The sequence below is a fragment of the Lithobates pipiens genome, unplaced genomic scaffold (assembly GCF_037356315.1).
Source record: "Lithobates pipiens isolate NorthernLeopardFrog02 unplaced genomic scaffold, aLitPip1_a1.2 Scaffold_25, whole genome shotgun sequence".
In the NCBI taxonomy this organism is placed as follows: Eukaryota; Metazoa; Chordata; class Amphibia; order Anura; family Ranidae; genus Lithobates; species Lithobates pipiens.
The window spans coordinates 182,940,705-182,964,724 of NW_027507787.1; the positions used below are offsets into that span (position 1 = coordinate 182,940,705).

A 24,020-nucleotide genomic window follows, 5' to 3' on the forward strand; every position below is an offset into this window, starting at 1 on the left:
ATCATACGCTGTGTCTACATTGATTATGACACAAAGTATGGAGAACATATTGATATTTATATATAGAAAGCCTACGATGATTTGGTATATTGCAAAAATATTTTGATGAAATGTGTTTTTTATCCAGCCGTTTTTTAAACAAATCTATATGCTTGTGATTATTTTTTTTCTTTTAATTATTGATGTACTGTATATTTATTATTATTTTATCCTTATTTACATAATGTATGGTTTCCTTTATCCTCCTCTGCGCATAGAGCTGGCAGCATTCGGTAGCCATGGTGACAATCGCTGTCAATGGTGGTTGCTGACGTCTGATTGGCTGGTGCGCTGCACGACAAGGTATTTTAAGCTTGCCCGAGAGTCGTGTGGGCACGCCCTCTGTTGAAGTCGGAAATGACAAAACACGTAAGGGCATGACCTACACGATGTTCCCAAAAGTGACGATTGCACTCCACCGACAACCAGGTCCAGGAAGTGTTTGTCAGTGTCTGCAGGGAGACACGCGCTGACGTGCTGGATAGCGAAAACGTTGACAGAGAAAAATTTTAATACTCTTAATGCTGGATTACTACTTTGTGTATGTAGATTATTATAGGGGGGCTTGTTTGGCTTATGGGAGAAACGTTCAATAAAATAGGATTACGCTATGTGCAATTCTTCTCTGTATTCTATGACGTTTTATGGAGCACATATGTCAGTTGGACCCCAGTGGATGATGATGGCACAATGATAACCTATTGAGGGAGTACTTCCTTAAAGGCTTGTTTATCAGCTTTGTCTGGTGAGTTTAACCCCCTGAGGGGTGTATGCTGCACGTGGTGAAATCCTTGGAATTCTGGTGGATGGTGCTGTAACAACACTTAGAATAATCACCAAAATCACATTTTAATGCTGGTTGAACTGTTATCATCACCAATACTGCACAAAGGACTTTTTTATGGCTTTGTTTACAGGATCATTTTCTAAATGAGCGCTGTTTTAGTATTTAAATTTACAGGAACTGAACTGATCTTTTTTTATATTATTGTCTATATATATTTTTTTATTTATTTAAACAGCTGTTAAATCTTTCCCTCATATGAATTTTACTTCACGGTAAATTAGGAGGGGTACTCCATACTGCAGAGCTACTGGTTGGCTGAATTTGGCGCTGAGTGGTGTACTATAGGCCATTTAAAACACACCCCTTTGCTATATATATATCTACCTCCATTAGTGGACAGACATTCTTTACATATGGTAAATTTGGTGTAGAGAGTCAAATACATAGAACTAAATATCTATATAACATATAAAGTGCAAAGTTTCAATGGCATGCCCCTCAACTCACCAAAAAAAACCACAAATGAAGAACGCCGACTCAGTTAGACAGATAAGGCCTGGAAGCCTGTGGGAATACTTCTCCCCACCCGATCGAACAAAAACGGATGAGCTCCTATATGTGCAGAAGGATGATTGATAAAAGGTGATGAGTTCAGTGGTCAAGGTGAAAAAAAAAAAAAAGAAGAGGGTGCTGGGCCCTCAAAACAAGGAAGTGTATATTGGAATTTGCTTACCAAATAGAAGCGTAGAGATTAGGACAGACCTAATTGTGAGGTTGAAGCACCATTGGGGGCAAAGTGGAAAGGGGGGCACAGTTTGCAGCTGAAAATAGTCTATTTCAAACAAACAAAAAATTTGTCTGAGAGGAAGTTTGTTTATTTGGACTAGACTATTTTCAGCTGCAAACTGTGCCCTCCTTTGCACTTTGGGACGTGTTTTAAAGTTTACACACACTTCCTTTCATTACAATAGAAACCAACGATTCAATCTTTCAGAAACAACTCCTTCTCTGCTCCCAATGGTACAACTCCTTCTCTGCCCCCAATGGTGCTTCAACCTCACAATTAGGTCTGTCCTAATCTCTACACTCCTATTTGGTAAGCAAATTCCAATATACACTTCCTTGTTTTAAGGGCCCAGCTCCCTCTCTTTTTTCCCCCCCCTCACCTCAACCACTAAACTCATCGCCTTTTATCAATCATCCTTCTGCACATATAGGAGCTCATCCGTTTTTGTCCGATCGAGTGGGGAGAAGTATTCCCACAGGCTCCCAGGCCTTATCTGTTGAACTGAGTCGGCGTTCTTCATTTATGGTCTTTTATGGTGAGTTGCGGGGCATGCCATTGAAACTTTGCACTTTATATGTTATATAGATATTTAGTTCTATGTATTTGACTCTGTACACCAAATTTACCATATGTAAAAAATGTTGGTACACTAATTATGTATATAGTGTGTGTATATATGTAGCGCCCTATAATATATATATGTGTGTGTGTGTGTGTGTGTGTGTGTGTGTGTGTGTGTGTGTGTGTGTGTGTGCGCGCGCAGCACCCTGCTTCTAATGAGCAGACGCTATTGTTTTTGTAAATTTAAGTTCGTCTGAAACTGCAGTTTGGCTCAGACTACCGTATTTTTCGCTTCTTAAGACGCACCTGACCATAAGACGCACCTAGGTTTTAGAGGTTGAAAACAAGAAAAAAAAAATATTCTGAACCAAATGGTGTACTAAAATATTTTCCAGTGCCCATGAAATGCAGAGTGACCATTACCACAGAAAATGCAGAGTGACCATTACCATAGAAATGCAGAGTTACCATTGCCTTACCTGATGTTATCCCAGTGGCCTGCCTATTCCTCCTGTCCTTGGTCCGTCCTCCTCCTGGAGTATTGGCAGGGTATTGGCAGGGTATGGCAGAGTAGTGGCAGAGTATTGCAGAGTATTGATAGGGTATGGAGGGATGGCTGTGACTGCACTTGTCACAGAGCAGCGCTGTGGGCACTACAGATGCAGCCCACAGCGCTGCTGCCATCCGATCTCTCCCCTCCACTGTACAGATCTGTACACAGAGGGGAGAGAGGAACCAGCGTCATCATGATTTATGTTCATATTTCGGTTTGTTTACAAGTCGGCCGTTTGCAAATTTGATGGAGCTATCACATTGTAAACGGCCGACGGATGCACCAAGATGGGCGCCGCTCCGGAGCTAGGCCGAAGCTGCAGCCTTTCCTAAGGCCGCGGAGCACTCCGGATCGCGTCGGGGGAGTGGTGCCAATTGTATATTCGCACCATAAGACGCAGACAGATTTTCTCCCATATTTCTTTAGGAAAAAAGTGCGTCTTATAGTCCGAAAAATACGGTAATTATGTCAAAGTTCTAGTTTCTGTACCAGTTCAGCTGGGTTGTGTTAGTTTCCACTTGGTCATGGGTGTCGCTGTCACCACCAGTAAGTGTTGGAAATGCAACAGGCTGAATGCATTGGGTACCCCTTTTACTCAGAAACAGCCCGGTGGGAGTTGTTCACCCGCTGTGTATTCTGGGTAAGGGTACTTAAGGTACAGGCGCCATATTTTTGGGGTTTGTTATCACGACCTTGTGGCCCTCCTGACCTGAGGTGTGTGCTGCCTTCTATGTCTCAGGGCCGGCTGGCCCGAGGCTTTGTAACTGAAAGGGTGGGCACAAAAGTCTTGGGGCCTACCATTTCAGGGGTGGACATTTTCAGGAGGATCCAGGGGAGGACATTTTCAGGAGAGGACCGAGCAACAAAGCTGGTATCTCTGGAAGAGCCTGGAGCCTATCACACAGTATCGCCGGATTGGCTGAAAGAAACTGGTACTGTGTGACAACTCTTTAATTTTACAAGTTGCTGGTTGTGCTTTTCTGTGGCAGAGGATTGCACAACGATTTAGTTGAATTGACAGTTCTGTGGCAGAGACTTTGTTCGAGCATCTCACCGGCTGCTGGGGCAGTGAGAGTGGTAGCCTATCCGGTGGTAGCTAGATCCAGCCTGTGGAAGCCATTTGCTCTCTGGATCAAGGAAATACCTCTAACCAGCAATCACAAGGTACCTGAACTCTCCTTAACCCTCTATCCCTCTATTGCAAAAACGTCATGTTCTTTTAAATAATTCTTTGGAAAAGGGACTAAGGGGGTTATTTACGAAAGGCAAATCCACTTGGCACTGCAAGTGCACATGAGAAGGCGCTCTAAATCTAAGAGGTAGATCTGAAATGAGGAGAAGCTCTGCTGATTTTATCATCCAATCATGTGCAAGCTAAAATGCAGTTTTTTTCTTTTCTTTGCATGTCCCCCTTGGATCTACAGCAACTTTACTTCCAAGTGCACTTTCAGTGCAAAGTGGATTTTCCTTTAGTAAATAACCCCCTAAGTGTCGAAGCTAACCTTCTTTAATCCACTCTACAACGGGACCCCTAAGACGGACACAGTGAACAGGGGAGGTAACGGTAAGCCCAACAAAAATCAGCAGCTCCTTCGAGGGTTAGTGCTACATATATAAAAAATATGACTATGTTTACCGTATTTATCGGCGTATAACACGCACTTTTTTCCCCTTAAAATCAGGGGAAAAATCGCAGGTGCGTGTTATACGCCGATACTCCGCGATTTCAGCACAATTTGTTGGGCTCTGAGTGGCTTTCAGCCGCCCAGAGCCCTTCTTGCGGCTTTTGGCCACTCTCGCAACTTCTCGGCGGCTTTCGGCCGCTCTCGGACCTTCCGAGAGCGGCCGAAAGCTGCCGAGGTCCCAGAGCGGCCGAAAGCCGCCGAGAAGTTCCGAGAGCGGCCGAAAGCCGCCGAGAAGTTCCGAGAGCGCCCGAAAGACGCCAAGAACTTCCGGGTGCTGCCGAGATACACGGGACATCTCGGCGGCGCCATTTTTTAAAACATAAGCGGACAATGCACTAAGACGGACAAGCTGCATGACAAGGCTGCAATGAGGACAGGCTGCATGGCAAGGCTGCAATGAGGACAGGCTGCATGACAAGGCTGCAATGAGGACAGGCTGCATGACAAGGCTGCAAATGACGCTGACGAGGCTTCAGATGGACACTGATAAGGCTGCATTGATGGGCATTTAAATGTAAGTTTTTTTTCCTTAAATTTCCCTCCTAAAAGTTTTTTCCACAAAATTCCCTCCTAAACTTGGGGTGCGTGTTATACGCCGGCGCGTGTTAAATACGGTACATACTGAATATCTCTCAATGTAGTATAGGAATTTTATCAATACTTGCTGCAATGCATATACAGTCAGGTCCATAAATATTGGGACATCAACACAATTTTAATCTTTTTGGCTCTATACACCACCACAATGGATTTGAAATGAAACAAACAAGATGTGTTTTAACTGCAGACTTTCAACTTTAATTTGAGAGTATTTACATCCAAATCAGGTGAACTGTGTAGGAATTACAACAGTTTGTATATTTGCCTCCCACTTTTTAAGGGACCAAAAGTAATGGGACAGATTAACAATCATCCATCAAACTTTCACTTTTTAATACTTGGTTTCAAATCCTCTTCATTCAGTTACAACCTGAAGTCTGTTAGGCATAGACATCACCAGATGCTGGGTTTCATCCCTGGTGGTGCTCTTCCAGGCCTCTACTGCAACTGTCTTCAGTTCCTGCTTGTTCTTGGGACATTTTCTCTTCAGTTTCGTCTTCAGCAAGTGAAATGCACGCTCAATCGGTTTCAGGTCAGGTGATTGACTTGACCATTGCATAACATTCCACTTCTTTCCCTTAAAAAACTCTTTGGTTGCTATCGCAGTATGCTTCTGGTTATTGTCCATCTGCACTGTGAAGCGCCATCCAATGATTTCTGAAGCATTTTGCTGAATATGAGCAGATAATATTGCCCAAAACAATTCCGAATTCATCCTGCTGCTTTTGCCAGCAGTCACATCATCAATAAATACAAGAGAACCAGTTCCATTGGCAGCCATACATGCCCACATCATGACACTACAACCACCATGCTTCACTGATGATGTGGTATGCTTTGGATCATGAGCACTTTCTTTCCTTCTCCATAATCTTCTCTTCCCATCACTCTGGTACAAGTTGATCTTGGTCTCATCTGTCCATAGGATGTTGTTCCAGAACTGTGAAGGCTTTTTTAGATGTTGTTTGGCAAACTCTAATCTGGCCTTCCTGTTTTTGAGGCTCACCAATGGTTTATATCTTGTGGTGAACCCTCTGTATTCACCCTAGTAAAGTCTTCTCTTGATTGATTTCGACTTTGACACACATACACCTACCTCCTGGAGATTGTTCTTGATCTGGTGAACTGTTGTGAAGAGTGTTTTCTTCACCAGGGAAAGAATTCTTCGGTCATCCACCACAGTTGTTTTCCATGGTCTTCCAGGTCTTTTGTTGTTGCTGAGCTCACCGATGCGTTCTTGCTTTTTAAGGATGTTCCAAACAGTTGATTTGGCAACACCTAATGTTTTTTGCTATCTGATGGGTTTGTTTTGTTTTTTCAGCCTAATGATTGCTTGCTTCACTGATAGTAACAACTCTTTGGATCTCATATCGAGAGTTGACAGCAACATTTTCCAAATGCAAATAGCACACTTGAAATGAACCCTGGACCTTTTATCTGCTCCTTCTTAATAGTATGATGAGGGAATAACACACACCTGGCCATGGAACAGCTGAGCAGCCAATTGTCCCATTACTTTTGGTTCCTTAAAAAGTGGGAGGCACATATACAAACTGTTGTAATTTCTACACCGTTCACCTGATTTGGATGTAAATACCCTCAAATTAAAGCTGAAAGTCTGCAGTTAAAGCACACATTGTTTGTTTCATTTCACATCCATTATGGTGGTGTATAGAGCCAAAAAGATTAGGATTGCGTCAATGTCCCAATATTTATGGACCTGACTGTACCTTTGATATAAGTCCATGTAAAGACAAATAGATGAACACATCTATGTTGCTTGTATCATTATGTATTTACATTAATCATATGATATATGGTATACTAATTAACACTCTATTTGTAGAATTCATACAACGTTTCATCTGTGCTATCCTTAAGGCCCTGACGAAGAGGAATCACCTGTGAACCGCGTAGGCCATTTTCTGTATAATTTGCTGGGAACTAGCACGTCCCTGAACTCAAACTGAATCATTAAGAAAAATGTTTTCCATCATTTAATAAAAATGTATTTATGTTTGTATAAATATACTGTTTCTAATTTTTTCATACTCCTCCAGGGCACAATTAGAGTCCAACTTTGTTCTATTATTTTTTTGAAACATATTCACATATATCTTCTGGGATGGTGCCTCTGTAGGAGTATTGGTGTTCCACGCTCACCCCACCCCTACACATGTATACTGGCTATGGCTCTGCATACATTGCTCTTTCTGACTTCATCACAAATGGTCACATTGTCTCAAACCTGTTATTGTCATTCTTTTACTAGGACTGGCTAAAACCAGTTTAATACATTCTCCTTTCACATATAAAATACAAGAGAACATTGAAAATCGGAAGTACCTCGCCTAGGACAGACAAGCGAATGTGCCTAGAAATTGAAGAAACTTTCATCTCAAGGACTTCTTAGTGACTTCAGAAGTTGGGGACTCCTTATTACTATACTAAGTGTGTGTTTTAATCATTGTTCATCAATAAATCTGAAAGAGTAAATATATGAACCTGTCAATAAATGAAACAAGGAATTTAACCCTCTGTTACATCCTGACAAGCGCCCGCTGCACAGCCATTCACTGGTAAGCTCAGTGTGCTGCTGCTTCTCCTCCCCTCAGCTGTTTTGCAGCTGAGAACAGAAAGAATCACATAAAAAAAAAAAAAAGGGGGGGGGGGATGTATTTTGAATGTGTTTTTTTTTTAAATCTATACAAAAATGTTTTGCCTTTCATTTCTATTTAAAACTGAATAAGTTGTTTTACAAGGTGATCGTCTACAATCACATTATAAGGGAAACAAACCTAGGCATGCACAGAAGAAAAATATTTGTATTCTTTGTCATCTGTGACAGTACGTTGGCACCCCATTCATTATAAATGAGATGTCTGTACACAACACCTATTAATGTGCTGCATAACACAATAGAAAGCTTACATGTAAATGTGCATGAAAAGGCAGAAGACTGTCTTTCCTTCATCTCAAGAAAAAATAAAATCACATCTGCTGATTTGGTAAAGTCAAGTAAAAAGTCTACTATGGCTACGTACACAATAAAGAAAAAGCATTTGAAGCCAAATACTAACTAAACAATGATCCCCGCTCATTCCCTACTCATAGTAGCCACACCTCCCGCCTATCACTCCTCCTTTGATTGACAGACTGGCAGAAGTGACATTTCCCCGGCGGGTTTGTGATTGCATTTAGTTATCTTGGAAATGCTGCCGCTTGATGAGAACCGTCACTTCTGGAAATTAAGTACATGCTCACCCCCCCAGTGTGGGGGCGCCCACCCTCAGATCTGTGATGTGCTCCGCAAAGAAAAGTGATCACATGTCTTGTATAATAATAATGACCTGCACCTTTCATGGATAAAAAAAAGATATGTAAGCAAGTTTTTCTTACATTTCAAAGACTGATTATTTCTAAGTACATATTTTACTTTGGGGAAATGTATATTGGATTACTTAGTTCATAACCACTTTGAATACACAAACCCAAAGCAAAACATATCAAACTTTAAATCACCAGACAGTGTTATATAAATTTCTTACTTGACTCCTTTGGCAGCTAGGATGAGTCTTGCTCTCTGGGCAAAGGGGCAGAATCTCATGCTGTATAGTCTAATCGACCCTTTCGGCACTGGCACTGGGGCAGCACTGCCTGAAAGAAAAAATAAATAAATAATATGATTGCTCAACTCCAAAAAGTAGGCATGTTACACAAATATATATACACAAATACAAATATATATACAGTATATATATACAATATATATATATATATATATATATATATATATTTTATTTATTTTTTAACTAAAAGTTACACAGGCCGTGTGAAATAACAATAGTTGGCCCAAATCAATCAATCACTGCCTTCTCTACAGTAGAGATTTGTTATCTTTATACAAACAGTATTCAAAAGAATGTTACATTTCTGTAGGAGACATGTAAATGTTTTATTTCCATAGCTACCAACTGCCTCTACTTTCAATAGATTTGTCCCTTAGTTTTAATATCTTAACCTGGAAATGTTCATTGTACACAAGATCACTTATAAATAGGAGTTCAGTTTGCATTTGCTTTAAGGCTCGGTTCACACATAAGAGGTCCGCAGATCGCACAGGAACGCTGTGCATCCCTGTTCTCTGTTTTGAAGTACAAATCTTTGCCTGAAACTGAGCCAAAGACGCACAGTGTTTCTGTGCAGTGCGCTCCGCAGTCGCCCCAGAGATATGTGAACCGGCTCCATAGAGAGCCAGTCACATTCTCCTATCATGCAAAATGGATGCAGAGAAACCCGCATCCAATTCGCATAGGTGTGAACCCAGCCTTAGGCCTCTTTACAAGTCATGTGAATGCTATATAAACACCCATGTCCGCTGAAGTGTGGTTTGCCACTAAGGTCCTGTTCACACTAATGAGCCGCAGTAACACGCGTTTCACCCATTGTGCAATGCGGTGCCTTAGCACAACACACCAGAATGAAAGGTGTAAGTGTCTTTTAACCGCTTCAGCCCCGGAAGATTTTACCCCCTTCCTGACCAGAGCACTTTTTGCGATTCGGCACTGCGACACTTTAACTGACAATTGCGCGGTTGTGCGATGTTTCACCCAAACAAAATTGACGTCCTTTTTTTCCCACAAATAGAGCTTTCTTTTGATGGTATTTGATCACCTCTGCGGTTTTTATTTTTTGCACTATAAACAAAAAAAAGAGTGACAATTTTTTTATTTTTTTTAAAGCAATATTTTTTACTTTTGCTATAATAAATAGCCCCAAAAATATATAAAAAACTATTTTTTTCCTCAGTTTAGGCCAATATGTATTCTTCTACATATTTTTGGTAATAAAAAAAAAAAAAATCACCATAATATTGATTGGCTTGCGCAAAAGTTATAGCATCTACAAAATAGGGGATAGTTTTATAGCATTTTTATTATTACGTTTTTTTTATTAGTAGTAATGGCGGCGATCTGCGATTTTTATCAGGACTGTGATATTATGGCAGACACTTTGACACTATTTTGGGACCATTGTCAATTATACAGCGATCAGTGCTATAAAAATGTGCTGATTACTGTGTAAATGACACTGGCAAGGAAGGGGTTAGCCACTAGGGGGTGATGAAGGGGTTAAGTGTGTCCTAGGGAGTGATTCTAACTGGGGGGGTATGGGCTTCAAACACACATGACAGTGATCACTGCTCTCAATGAGAGAGAACAGTGATCTCTGTCATGACACAAGGCAGAACGGGGAAATGCCATGTTTACATAGGCAGTTCCCCATTCTGCGGCTCCATGACACGATCGCCACGGGCACGGTCACACCTCCGGCAGCACTGCATGCCTGCTAGCCCTGCCACTTAAAGGGGATGTACAGGTACGCCCATTTACCCATTGCTGCCATTGTGTCAACGTATATCAGTGTGCAGCGGTTGGCAAGTGGTTAAAAATGACCAATCTAGCTAATGCAGTACAAGGAGTAGCTTGGCAAAGTTATGCAAAAACATCAGATGCTTCATGCTCAATGCAGACACAGTTCTATTTATATAATAAAAAATATTAATAGAAGCACTAACACAGAAGAAACACAGACTATTTCAATTCAGGATTTAACTGCTCTTTCAATAATTTCAGTTTTAACATCAGCATTTTGTTAACATGCCTATAAATGCAACATTTTTATTCATTTAAAACTGAAGAGCTTTGTGGCTCCTGACCTGTCAGTTCTGTGCATGTCCAGTGGGTGCTGTAGTCATAGAAGGAGGACTGGAGACTAAAGCCCCATACACACTATCAGATTTTCTGCACATTTTTTCCTTCAGATTTACAAAAACCATATAATATGAGGTCAAAACTTAGGAGTTTTAATTTGTATGCAATCAGGCAGGCCCTTCTACTACATGGTTTTGGTAAATCTGAAGAAAACAAAAAAAAAAAAACAGCAGAAAATCTGATAGTGTGTATGGGGCTTTACACATAGAAATCCTCAGTACATTAGGGTTGCCACCTGTCCGGTTTTGACCCAGACAGTCCGGGTTTGGACACATGTGCCCGGGTTTCCACCCGTCGGAAACCCGGGCACACATCAACCGTCCTGTGGCAGCCGGATCTCTGGCTCCGGCAGGCGCGACCGCAACAAACATCAATGCTATCAATGTTCAGTTCACACTGCCTAAACATCGGTGCGCTCCGAGTCTGAGCCCAGCTCAGCAAAGGGCAGCAGCGGGTGTTCTGTGATTGGCCGAGTAGGCTGCAGATCATGTGTGGGACGGACCGGATGGGGAACATGAAGGTCCCTGAAGAATTTGTCTCAAGCCGTAGCTGCTGGTCACATGTGGATGCAGGGCTGCACTGTGTCTGGATCATCGTGACAGCCCTGCATGCTCCGGAGTCCTAACCCGCGCTGTGTCTGTCTCTTGTCCATCTCTCTCATCTGCTCTGTCAGCCGCCCCCCCCCCCCTCCTGGCTCTCTATCTGCCAGACCCCCCCCTCTCCTCTCTGCCAGACCCCCCCTCTCCTCTCTGCCAGACCCCCTCTCTCCTCTCTGCCAGACCCCCCCCCTCTCCTCTCTGCCAGACCCCCTCTCTCCTCTCTGCCAGACCCCCCCCCTCTCATCTCTGCCAACCCCCCCTCTCATCTCTGCCAGACCCCCCCTCTCCTCTCTGCCAGACCCCCCCCTCTCCTCTCTGCCAGACCCCCCCCCCCTCTCCTCTCTGCCAGACCCCCCCCCCCTCTCCTCTCTGCCAGACCCCCCTCTCCTCTCTGCCAGACACCCCCTCTCCTCTCTGCCAGACACCCCCTCTCCTCTCTGCCAGACACCCCCTCTCCCCTCTCTGCCACCCCCCCTCCTCTCTGCCAGACCCCCCTCCCCTCTCTGCCAGACCCCCCTCCCCTCTCTGCCAGACCCCCCTTCCCCTCTCTGCCAGACCCCCCTTCCCCTCTCTGCCAGACCCCCCTTCCCTTCTCTGCCAGACCCCCCTCTCTTCTCTGCCAGACCCCCCTCTCTTCTCTGCCAGACCCCCCTCCCCTCTCTGCCAGACCCCCCTCTCCTGTCCCCCTCTCTACCAGACCCCCCCTCTCTGCCAGACCCCCCTCTCCTGTCTCTCTCTCTGCCTGGCCCCCCCTCTCCTCTCTGCCAGGCCCCCCTCTCCTGTCTCTCTCTCTGCCAGTCCCCCCTCTCCTGCCTCTCTCTCTCTGCCAGACCCCCCTCTCCTGTCTCTCTCTCTGCCAGACCCCACTCTCCTGTCTTTCTCTGCCAGACCCCACTCTCCTGTCTCTCTCTCTGCCAGACCCCACTCTCCTGTCTCTCTCTCTGCCAGACCCCACTCTCCTGTCTCTCTCTGCCAGTCCCGCCTCTCCTCTCTGCCAGTCCCCCCTCTCCTCTCTGCCAGTCCCCCCTCTCCTGTCTGTCTCTCTCTCTCTCTCTGCTAGACCCCCCTCTCCTCTCTGCTAGACCCCCCTCTCCTCTCTGCTAGACCCCCCTCTCCTCTCTGCCAGACCCCCCTCTCCTCTCTGCCAGACCCCCCTCTCCTGTCTCTCTCTCTGCCAGACCCCCCTCTCCTGTCTCTCTCTCTGCCAGACCCCCCTCTTCTGTCTCTTTCTCTGCCAGACCCCCCTCTCCTCTCTGCCAGACCCCCCTCTCCTCTCTGCCAGTCCCCCCTCTCCTCTCTGCCAGTCCCCCCTCTCCTCTCTGCCAGTCCCCCCTCTCCTCTCTGCCAGTCCCCCCTCTCCTCTCTGCCAGACCCCCCTCCCCTCTCTGCCACCCCCCCCTCCTCTCTGCCAGACCCCCCTCTCTTCTCTGCCAGACCCCCCTCTCTTCTCTGCCAGACCCCCCTCTCTTCTCTGCCAGACCCCCCTCCCCTCTCTGCCAGACCCCCCTCTCCTGTCCCCCTCTCTGCCAGACCCCCCCTCTCTGCCAGACCCCCCTCTGCTGTCTCTCTCTCTGCCAGGCCCCCCCTCTCCTCTCTGCCAGGCCCCCCTCTCCTGTCTCTCTCTCTGCCAGTCCCCCCTCTCCTGTCTCTCTCTCTGCCAGACCCCCCTCTCCTGTCTCTCTCTCTGCCAGACCCCCCTCTCCTGTCTCTCTCTCTGCCAGACCCCACTCTCCTGTCTCTCTCTCTGCCAGACCCCACTCTCCTGTCTCTCTCTCTGCCAGACCCCACTCTCCTGTCTCTCTCTGCCAGACCCCACTCTCCTGTCTCTCTCTCTGCCAGACCCCACTCTCCTGTCTCTCTCTCTGCCAGACCCCACTCTCCTGTCTCTCTCTCTGCCAGACCCCACTCTCCTGTCTCTCTCTGCCAGTCCCGCCTCTCCTCTCTGCCAGTCCCCCCTCTCCTCTCTGCCAGTCCCTTCTCTCCTGTCAGTCTGTCTCTCTCTCTCTGCCAGACCCCCTCTCCTCTCTGCTAGACCCCCTCTCCTCTCTGCTAGACCCCCTCTCCTCTCTGCCAGACCCCCCTCTCCTCTCTGCCAGACCCCCCTCTCCTCTCTGCCTCTCTGCCAGACCCCCCTCTCCTGTCTCTCTCTCTGCCAGACCCCCCTCTCCTGTCTCTCTCTCTGCCAGTCCCCCTCTCCTCTCTGCCAGTCCCCCCTCTCCTCTCTGCCAGTCCCCCCTCTCCTCTCTGCCAGACCCCCCTCCCCTCTCTGCCACCCCCCCCCCTCCTCTCTGCCAGACCCCCCTCTCTTCTCTGCCAGACCCCCCTCTCTTCTCTGCCAGACCCCCCTCTCTTCTCTGCCAGACCCCCCTCCCCTCTCTGCCAGACCCCCCTCTCCTGTCCCCCTCTCTGCCAGACCCCCCCTCTCTGCCAGACCCCCCTCTGCTGTCTCTCTCTCTGCCAGGCCCCCCTCTCCTCTCTGCCAGGCCCCCCTCTCCTGTCTCTCTCTCTGCCAGTCCCCCCTCTCCTGTCTCTCTCTCTGCCAGACCCCCCTCTCCTGTCTCTCTCTCTGCCAGACCCCACTCTCCTGTCTCTCTCTCTGCCAGACCCCACTCTCCTGTCTCTCTCTCTGCCAGACCCCACTCTCCTGTCTCTCTCTGCCAGACCCCACTCTCCTGTCTCTCTCTCTGCCAGACCCCACTCTCCTGTCTCTCTCTCTGCCAGACCCCACTCTCCTGTCTCTCTCTGCCAGTCCCGCCTCTCCTCTCTGCCAGTCCCCCCTCTCCTCTCTGCCAGTCCCTTCTCTCCTGTCAGTCTGTCTCTCTCTCTCTGCCAGACCCCCTCTCCTCTCTGCTAGACCCCCTCTCCTCTCTGCTAGACCCCCTCTCCTCTCTGCCAGACCCCCCTCTCCTCTCTGCCTCTCTGCCAGACCCCCCTCTCCTGTCTCTCTCTCTGCCAGACCCCCCTCTTCTGTCTCTCTCTCTGCCAGACCCCCCTCTCCTCTCTGCCAGACCCCCCTTCCCCTCTCCTGTCTCTCTCTCCTCTCTGCCAGACCCCCCTCTCCTCTCTGCCAGACCCCCCTCTCCTCTCTGCCAGACCCCCCTCTCCTCTCTGCCAGTCCCCCCTCTCCTCTCTGCCAGACCCCCCTCTCCTCTCTGCCAGACCCCCCCTCTCCTCTCTGCCAGTCCCCCCTCTCCTCTCTGCCAGTCCCCCCTCTCCTCTCTGCCAGTCCCCCCTCTCCTCTCTGCCAGACCCCCCTCTCCTCTCTGCCAGACCCCCCTCTCCTGTCTCTCTCTCTGCCAGTCCCCCCTCTCCTCTCTGCCAGACCCCCCTCTCCTCTCTGCCAGTCCCCCCTCTCCTCTCTGCCAGTCCCCCCTCTCCTCTCTGCCAGACCCCCCTCTCCTCTCTGCCAGTCCCCCCTCTCCTCTCTGCCAGTCCCCCCTCTCCTCTCTGCCAGACCCCCCTCTCCTCTCTGCCAGTCCCCCCTCTCCTCTCTGCCAGTCCCCCCTCTCCTCTCTGCCAGATCCCCCTCTCCTCTCTGCCAGACCCCCCTCTCTCCTGTATCTCTATCTCTCCTGCCCCTTTTTTACCTCCCTCCCCCCACCTCTTTCCCTCCTCAGGTGATGGGTGCCCTAATCATTTAACAGCAGCCTGTGAGTGAATGCTCCAGCTTCCACACTTCCTGGCTCGAAGCAGCTCTCGGTAAGGCAGTCTAATGGGGGTCTTTCAGGGCAGGGGACGCTGATGTGGGGATCCCTGATCTATCTAGGGGGGGGACCGATATAAGGGAAGGGGAATCTGAGCTAATGGAGGGAGTCTGTGGGGAGGGGGGTTCTGACTGCTGTTGATCACTTAGAGACCCCCTATTATATCAGCACCCCCCCCTACTTGGAGACCTCTATTAGATAAGGGGAACTCTCTTTATATAAGCACCCCCTTTAGAGACCCACATTATGATATAAGGATCAGTGTCCTTATATTAACCCCCTTTTTAGAGACTGGTCTCCTCTCTGCCAGACCCCCCTCTCTTCTCTGCCAGACCCCCCTCTCTTCTCTGCCAGACCCCCCTCTCTTCTCTGCCAGACCCCCCCTCTCTTCTCTGCCAGACCCCCCCTCTCTTCTCTGCCAGACCCCCCCTCTCTTCTCTGCCAGACCCCCCTCTCCTCTGAGACTGGTCTCTAAAGGGAATCTGATATAGGGGACCCTGATCTAAAAAAATAAAACATGCAGTGCAACCTCCCCTTATAATTATATCAATTCAAATGTGAAAAAATAAATTGTGAATGATGGTGGAAACCCCCCAGGATAATCCAAGTATTAATACACTCCAATCTTATTTAAACATACATATTGTTCAATTTCCACACACATACAATAGTGTATGAATAGTGGTATAAATCCATTGCACAATGTGTTGTGCTAATATCCAACGTATATAACTCAAAAGGTGTTTATAAATTGGATATTAGCACAACACATTGTGGAATGGATTTACACCATTATTCATACACTATACGTATGTTTTTTTTTTTTTTAAAGATTGGAGTGTATTAATACTTGGATTATCCTTGGGGGTTTCCACCATCATTCACAATTATTGAGGTTGTGCTGCATTTTTTTTCAATTTAATTTTTTAAGGGGAGGACTGATATAAAGGGATTCTGATCTAATGGGTTCCTCTATGGGGGTCCCTGTATTATGGAGGGTGTAATACTGACCCCTATATTAAGTGTGTGACACTGACCCTGTGTTATGGGGGTTAACACTGACCCCTGTATTGAAAAGGGGGGGGTGATACTGACCCCTGTATTATGTCGCCTAGGATTGCCACCTGTGTGGGGTCCACTTGAATAGCTCAGGTTTTCAATCGTGTCTGAATTTCTGCCTAAGACCCAGTCACACTATTCAGATCGAACTGTGGCTTCGCAAGTTACCAAGATAGTCAGACACCAATCCATTGCCACCTGTTAAAATTGGCCACACAAACTGTTTGCCGCGGAGTGCTAAGTGCGACGCATTATTGCTCTCCTCCTGGTCTTTAAAATCCTATAGAGTATAGCACAAAATTTTTTGCCATGCACTGCTAAAGTGTTCGGGTTTGGCTTGAAGAAAAGGTGGCAACCCTACAGTACATCCAAGCAGACACTCTACATCATGACAAAGGGAAGCACCTCTATCTCCTACTTTAAATTTCTCGCTGGGTAGACCACAAAACACATTCACATACCCATCGATAAAGCAGCACTATGTACAGATCTGCCGTGTACTGGGTCCTGCACCACTATCTTTGTCTGCAACGTCATTAGAAGGTCAGCTGTGTAATCTGGGTTCTTACAGCCTCCTTATGACACGACGCACGCAGGTACCAGTAGGAAATAGCAAGCCCACTGATGATGTGCCCTGGTGCATGCAGTCTCCTGGGATGTGCAACATGGGTATTCCAGGAGAATGCAGGCAACAGAAATGTCATTGTAGTCTAGGCCAGAATCTAGGAAGTGGAGAGCGAATTACCCAAAAAAAGTAATACACTATGAGAGAACTTGCACTTAGGTCTCAAGACTGGTTTGTTGTAGGTCTCATTTGTACAAAATATGTCTTGTTTATACCGATTGTTTTGAGATATTCACTGTAATGTCTTATCCTTTCAATAAAAAATATAAAAAAAAAAAAAAAAGTAATACATATTTATATAATAATAATAATAATAAATCACTTGGCTATTGTGAGGGGTGGCATGATGGAGGAAAGTGGCCTGGGAGGATTACGTTTTTCTTGAAAGCGGAACTTCACCCAAAAGGGAACGTTCACGCAATTGCACCTCACCCCCTCCTCTACTACTCTTAGACAAATGTAGTTTTCTTTTTTGGGGGGGGGGGTGGAGCAGGTATTTGGTTTTGACAATTTACCCTAGGCGATTGAAGCAGAAATTCTGTCCCTCACCCTTTGCCTGCAATCTTCTGGGATGACATCACTTGAAGCTCTATGGAGAACATCCCCAATCCAAGTGGCCTGAAGCTCAGACAAGTTCTGGAGCTTTTTTTGTTGCTTAGGATGCCCCTACTCTGGACAAATGAGACACAATTTGGATGGCAGCACTGTCAATCTGGGGGAGGAGAGGGGTGTAAGGTGTCCTAGCAGATTTAGATCTGAAAAAAAATTTGAAGCTGAACTCTAGCTCACAGTTTACAAGCAGCTACTGTAATGTACACACGACCAGACTTTTCGACGGACTAGGTCCGACGGTCTTCCCGACGGACTTTCAGCAGAGGTCTGACAGACTTTCTGAACGAACAGACTTGGCCACACATGACCGGACTAAGCCCTTGTACACACGGTCGGAGATTCCGACAACCAAATCCGTCGGATTTTGTCCGAAACTGTTGTATACACACGGTCGGACGAAGTTGTCGGAAAATCCGATCGTTCAGAACCAGATGGCGTTTTTTCGTTACGACGGGACTATGTTCACGCTAGTAGCCAATAGCTTTGTTGTAGGAATTTGATCTGAGCATGCGTGGCACTTTGTCCGATCGGAATTCTCTACACATGATCAGAGTATGTCCAATCGAAGCATTTTGTCGGAAAATATTTCCGGCAAGTTGGAAAATTTGGTCCGACGGATATTCCGACGGAAACAGTCCGATGCAGACCACACACAGTCGGAATATCCGACAAAATGCTCCGATCGGGCACATTCCGTCAGAATCTCCGACCGTGTGTACAAGGGCTAAGTCCGTTCATTTTGAACGTGATGAGGTAAACGAGACTAAACAAGGAAGTTCAATAGCCAGTAGCCAATAGCTCCCCTTGTGTCGTATTTGGTCCATCGGACTAGCACACAGACGAACAGTTTTCCCAATTTTTAGTCCGTCGGATAGATTTGAAACTTGTTCTATTTCTAGGTTTGTGTTTTTTTTGTATTTTTTTATAAAAAATGGTTGGACTAGCCCACACGTGATCGGATTGTCTGACGAACTGATCCCATCGGACCTAGTCTGCCGGAAAGTCCCGTCGTGTGTATGCGGCATCAGAGTTTTTTTTTTCCCTTTTGGGATAAAGGTTTTACATAAATAAGAACTGACCATTGTACACACCCCTGATCAGTGTTAAATGGTTTGTCTCAACCCTGTAACTGCTACATCTGCAGGATAACTCGTTCTGTTAAAAAAATAACACATTTACTGGCCAGATCACTAGGTGAAAGCAGTCACCACATCTATGAACTGGTAAGCTACAATATAATAAATGTTTTCTTTTGGGTTTAATTTACCATGGAATGCATCTTGATATCATGTGGTTTAAGAACTCAATAACCTGAAAAGAGGCGAACACTTACCTTTAGCCAAACTTCTTTCAGAGCTAGTCATGTTTGCAGACCGTCACCTTTGGAGGAACCTGTAAGACAAGAATAATGAAATGAATGAGATTCTTGTATTTTGCACAAAGCTCAGCAGTTTGTTTCCAGCAGCCTAGCACAGCTCTCACCAAGAACAGGGTGGTGTGTCTGGAAAGATCCGTTTGCATTAAATATAAAGCAGCTGCATTCCGTCTCCTCCCACCACTTAATGATCAACTGAAAACAGCGTGTATCCTATAGAAAAAAAAGAGTATATATGCGTTATCCATATACTGATTACATAAATACGATATGAGTGATAAAGACAAAGACCTCTCTGCGTGTGTATAGCACAGCACCATGGAGATGATCCTTTACAACTAGAACTAGAGACGTTCTAGTTGTATGTATAGCAACATCTTTTTGTTGCTTTGATAGAGCAAGAAATTGTTATAACTGCCATCAAATTATTATTATTTTTTTGGTGGTATATGTCCCAGTAAATAAGAGGAAATCTACAAATGTGTTACTTTAACATTTCATATTCCTGATATGTGCCTGCTGTACCATGTACATGTATGGGAAAGTATCCTGTTCTCTTTGTATTGCTTCTCTAACACAGCTGGCAGGTTGCATTTTACATATCAAAATGGCCAGAGGACTTACTTGAAGGGGATTGTAAAATGTATATATACAAAATAGATGCAGCGCTAGTGACGTAGCAAAATTATAAAGATTTTCTCATTTCCAAGTGAAAAAAAAGCTGAAAAAGAAAGACTAAAGCAGAGTCACAAAAATGTTAGTCCATAAATGAGAAAATGACAACCACCATCCGTGTTAAGGATCCTTCACACAATGTGCATCCAGCTCCGTACCCAAGTGAGTAATTAGCCTGCTTACCAGCTCTCTGTGACCACTAGAATAGTAGTCTCACCACGCTCAGGGTAATCAGCCTCCCAGGACCCTTAATGTTGTCTGGAACTGCAGCTTTGCTAGTAAGATTTGAAAATATAAAAAAGAATTGCTCCCATAGTGCAGTAACTTTATATAAATTAATTTAATAAAATAAGAATGCACTTACAAGATAAAAGCCATTCATAAGCAATACAGCAGCATGTTTTGTGATAAGAACCATAGTATCTCCACAGGCTTCGCTTCACTTCCTGGTTCGTTTGTCCATCAACCTCCTGAAAGGAAAAAAACGCGATGAAGTCACAGGTGCAGGCTCTACCCTACGCATTTTGTCACTATCGGACGCCGTCGGTGGATTTTAACTGTTGGCCACCCATTCAAACAATGAGAACAAGGAAGTAGGGAAGCCAAAAATAGAATAAAAAAAGAACTCCACCATCTAGTTGCAGAAATATAATGTAGCTGAATAGAGAAAAGTATTATAATAATAAATGGCAAACTCAGAAAGGAAGCCAAAAGCCATACAGGTGACACATGCTTATAAATACAAATGCACAGTAATAAATTACTTACAGGAGTGCCAACTTAATAGTAATAAAAACAAAATATGGTGATAAGAACCGTGGCATCTCCACAGGCTTTGTTTCACTTCCTGGTTCATTTCTCCATCAACCTCCTGAAAGGAAAAAAATTGACCGTCGCAGGCGCTACCCTATGCGTTTTTTCAATATCAGACATCATTTAATGTTCCCCACGTGTTCAGATAAATGTACATGCAATGCCCTTTTTGGCCATCCAATATACTGTTTAGACTAGAGCATGGACAATGAATCATGTAAACAACATATTCAGTAGAACAGGTAATGAATGATTCTACATTATACGTCCTATTTGTCTGAGTGGATTGAAAAATCTTGCATTTTCGCCCTCTGAAGGAAATGATCTCACAAATACTACATTTTCTACAGGGGAAAAAAAACTTTTCATACAGTGGTGTGAAAAAGTGTTTGCCCCCTTCCTCATTTCCTGTTCCTTTGCATGTTTGTCACACTTAAGTGTTTTGGGACATCAAACCAATTTAAACAATAGTCAAGGACAACACAAGTAAACACAAAATGCAATTTGTAAATGAAGGTGTTTATTATTAAAGGTGAAAAAAAATCCAAACCATCATGGCCCTGTGTGAAAAAGTGATTGCCCCCCTTGTTAAAACATACTATAACTGTGGTTGTCCACACCTGAGTTCAATTTCTCTAGCCACACCCAGGCCTGATTATTGCCACACCTGTTCACAATCAAGGCATCACTTAAATAGGAGCTGCTTGACACAGTAAGGTCCACCAGAAGATCCTTAAAAGCTACACATCATGCCGAGACCCAAAGAAATTCAGGAACAATTGAGAAAGAAAGTAATTGAGATCTATCAGTCTGGAAAGGGTTATAAAGCCATTTCCAAAGCTTTGGGAATCCAGCGAACCACAGTGAGAGCCATTATCCACAAATGGCGAAGACATGGAACAGTGGTGAACCTTCCCAGGAGTGGCCGGCCGCCCAAAATTACCCCAAGAGCGCAGCGACGACTCATCCAAGAGGTCACAAAAGACCCCACAACAACGTCCAAGGAACTGCAGGCCTCACTTGCCTCAGTTAAGGTCAGCGTTCATGCCTCCACCATCAGGAAAAGACTGGGCAAAAATGGCCTGCATGGCAGAGTTCCAAGGAGAAAACCACTGCTGAGCAAAAAGAACATCAAAGCTCGTCTCAATTTCTCCACAACACATCTTGATGATCCCCAAGACTTTTGGGACAACATTCTGTGGACCGATGAGACAAAAGTGGAACTCTTTGGAAGGTGTGTGTCCAAGTATATCTGGCGTAGAAGGAACACTGCATTTCATAAAAAGAACATTATACCAACAGTAAAATATGGTGGTGGTAGTGTGATGGTCTGGGGCTGTTTTGCTGCTTCAGGACCTGGAAGACTTGCCGTGATAAAAGGAACTATGAATTCTGCTGTCTACCAAGAGATCCTGAAGGAGAATGTCCGACCATCTGTTCATGTACTCAAGCTGAAACGAACTTGGGTTCTGCAGCAGGACAATGATCCTAAACACACCAGCAAGTCCACCACCGAATGGCTGAAGAAAAACAAAATGAAGACTTTGGAGTGGCCTAGCCAAAGTCCTGACCTGAATCCTATTGAGATGTTGTGGTATGACCTTAAAAAGGCCGTTCATGCTCGAAAACCCTCTAATGTAACTGAATTAGGACAATTCTGCAAAGATGAGTGGGCCAAAATTCCTCCAGGACGCTGTAAAAGCCTCATTGCACGTTATCGCAAACGCTTGGTTGCAGTTGTTACTGCTAAGGGTGGCCCAACCAGTTATTAGGTTTAGGGGGCAATCACTTTTTCACACAGGGCCATGATGGTTTGGATTTTTTTCACCTTTAATAATAAACACCTTCATTTACAAATTGCATTTTGTGTTTACTTGTGTTGTCCTTGACTATTGTTTAAATTGGTTTGATGTTCCGAAACACTTAAGTGTGACAAACATGCAAAGGAACAGGAAATGAGGAAGGGGGCAAACACTTTTTCACACCACTGTATATTGAAAGAATGAAATTGTTTTCGGGGGTCTACTATATTTGGGGCAATGTTGTGTCTCAAAGATGGAGCTCCTTTGTATATTACTGCGGGGCAGTCTGGGTTTATTGAACCAAGTATTTTGTCATTTTTTAGTATACCCCAATGTTTATTGAATTTGAATGATGTATATGTAAAGTTTTTTTTTAAAAAGTGCAATGTTGAATTATGAAAATTTCAAATTGTCAATTGCCAATTCAGCTTGTCATCTATACTTAACACGGATGGCTGTTGTCATTTTCTCATTTATGGACTGACATTTTTGGGACTCTGCTTTAGTCTCTCTTTTTCAGCTTTTTTTTTCACTTGAAAATGTGAAAATATTTATAATTTTGCTACTTCACTAGTACAGAATAACTTGTATTATAATAGTTAATTAATATATAATCATCCTTCTACTACTAAATCACTACATCGGATCACATGACCCAAAACGGGCTGAAAATAGGTAAGTATGTACATTTTTTTACACAAGTTATTCAGCATAGGAAGTGGGGGGACATTTTTAGGGCTAGGTAATATTAGGCTGGAATTAAACTGTCTCTCTTCAACCATAAACTAATGATAAGTAACACCAAGCACCTCAATTATACATGTTCTGAGCTGTAAAAACCTGACAAAGTTCTCCACTCCACCCAGAACTGAAACATGTTTTGGCTGGATATACATTTTAAGTGACCAGCATTGGTAGTTAATGAAAGAAGGTGATGTGTTTCCATTTTCCAGTAGGGTTGGTTCAATTGAATATATACCTGCAGTTCTGCATAAACAAGATACTTTTCTTTAGATAGAAAAGAACATGATCTATACTTGTGTGCCATGAGTCAGGAATGGTGTCTTTTAAATTCTAAAAGCCTCAAATATATATTAAACTGATGTTATTATTATTGTTATTATTGGGGATTTATATAGCACTACCAGTACAGTTACAATGTAATGCACTACAAGAGGGCCTTGCTTATGAAAGCTTATAATCTGAAACATTTACAGATACCTAGTACTTTTTATACTTAATGTTATGTAAATAGGTGTAATCAGTTATCAGTAGCAGATTTTATATATATATATATATATATATATATATATATATATATATATATATATATATACATATATAAATAGGTGAACCCAGGACTGGTTATATAAGTTAAAAGTCATGATGAATCTTCTGTATGTCTTATAGAGAAGGGCAAGTTAAACCCCTTCCATACACTTCCATAAATAATATCCATACATAATATCACTTCCATACATACGCGAAAATGTTGAGTCACAGTGCTGCAGAAAAAAACAAAAGCAAATACCATAATCGTTGGATCCATACAAAGACTATGACCTACCCTTGTATTTACAGCACTCTGATAACAAACGATATGCACCAGCAGTTGCCCAGAGCTTTCCTAACAAGCAATATATTAAGTGTGTTTTAAACTGTATGATCATTAAAGCGTCTTTTCTTCTTATAGAGAGTGTAGTTCTAACACTGTATATGTTTTAAAGTAGACAATTATTGCCGTGCGCAGTAAAGAATTACTAAAAGACATAAAATATTTTTTTTTTTTTGCCTGCTTCCATGTCTACCATCTCCCACTCTAAGATCATATGCTGGGGGAGATGCCCTCATGGACAGAGATATGGTAATTAGCGCTGATCCAGCACCAGTGACACAGGAGTTTCATGTATATTAATACAGCTTGACTTTTTGTTATGAATTATCCATGTAAAAGGAATTGACACACTAAA

The 24,020-nt window shown here is 44.7% G+C and overlaps 1 protein-coding gene across 1 annotated transcript in view; it reads right to left on the reverse strand.

The window, feature by feature from the left end:
* LOC143930708 (glutathione S-transferase omega-1-like) overlaps nucleotides 1-18,936 on the reverse strand; it is a 40,387-nt gene extending 21,451 nt beyond the window's left edge. Inside the window, exons 1-3 of the mRNA XM_077455245.1 lie at nucleotides 18,868-18,936; nucleotides 18,719-18,777; nucleotides 8,561-8,669 (exon numbers count right to left, since the gene is read on the reverse strand). Of these exons, the coding sequence (XP_077311371.1) occupies nucleotides 8,561-8,669; nucleotides 18,719-18,749 (140 nt within the window). The 5' untranslated portion in view covers nucleotides 18,750-18,777; nucleotides 18,868-18,936. The remainder of the gene's footprint in view (nucleotides 1-8,560; nucleotides 8,670-18,718; nucleotides 18,778-18,867) is intronic.
* Nucleotides 18,937-24,020: the final 5,084 nt, after the last annotated feature.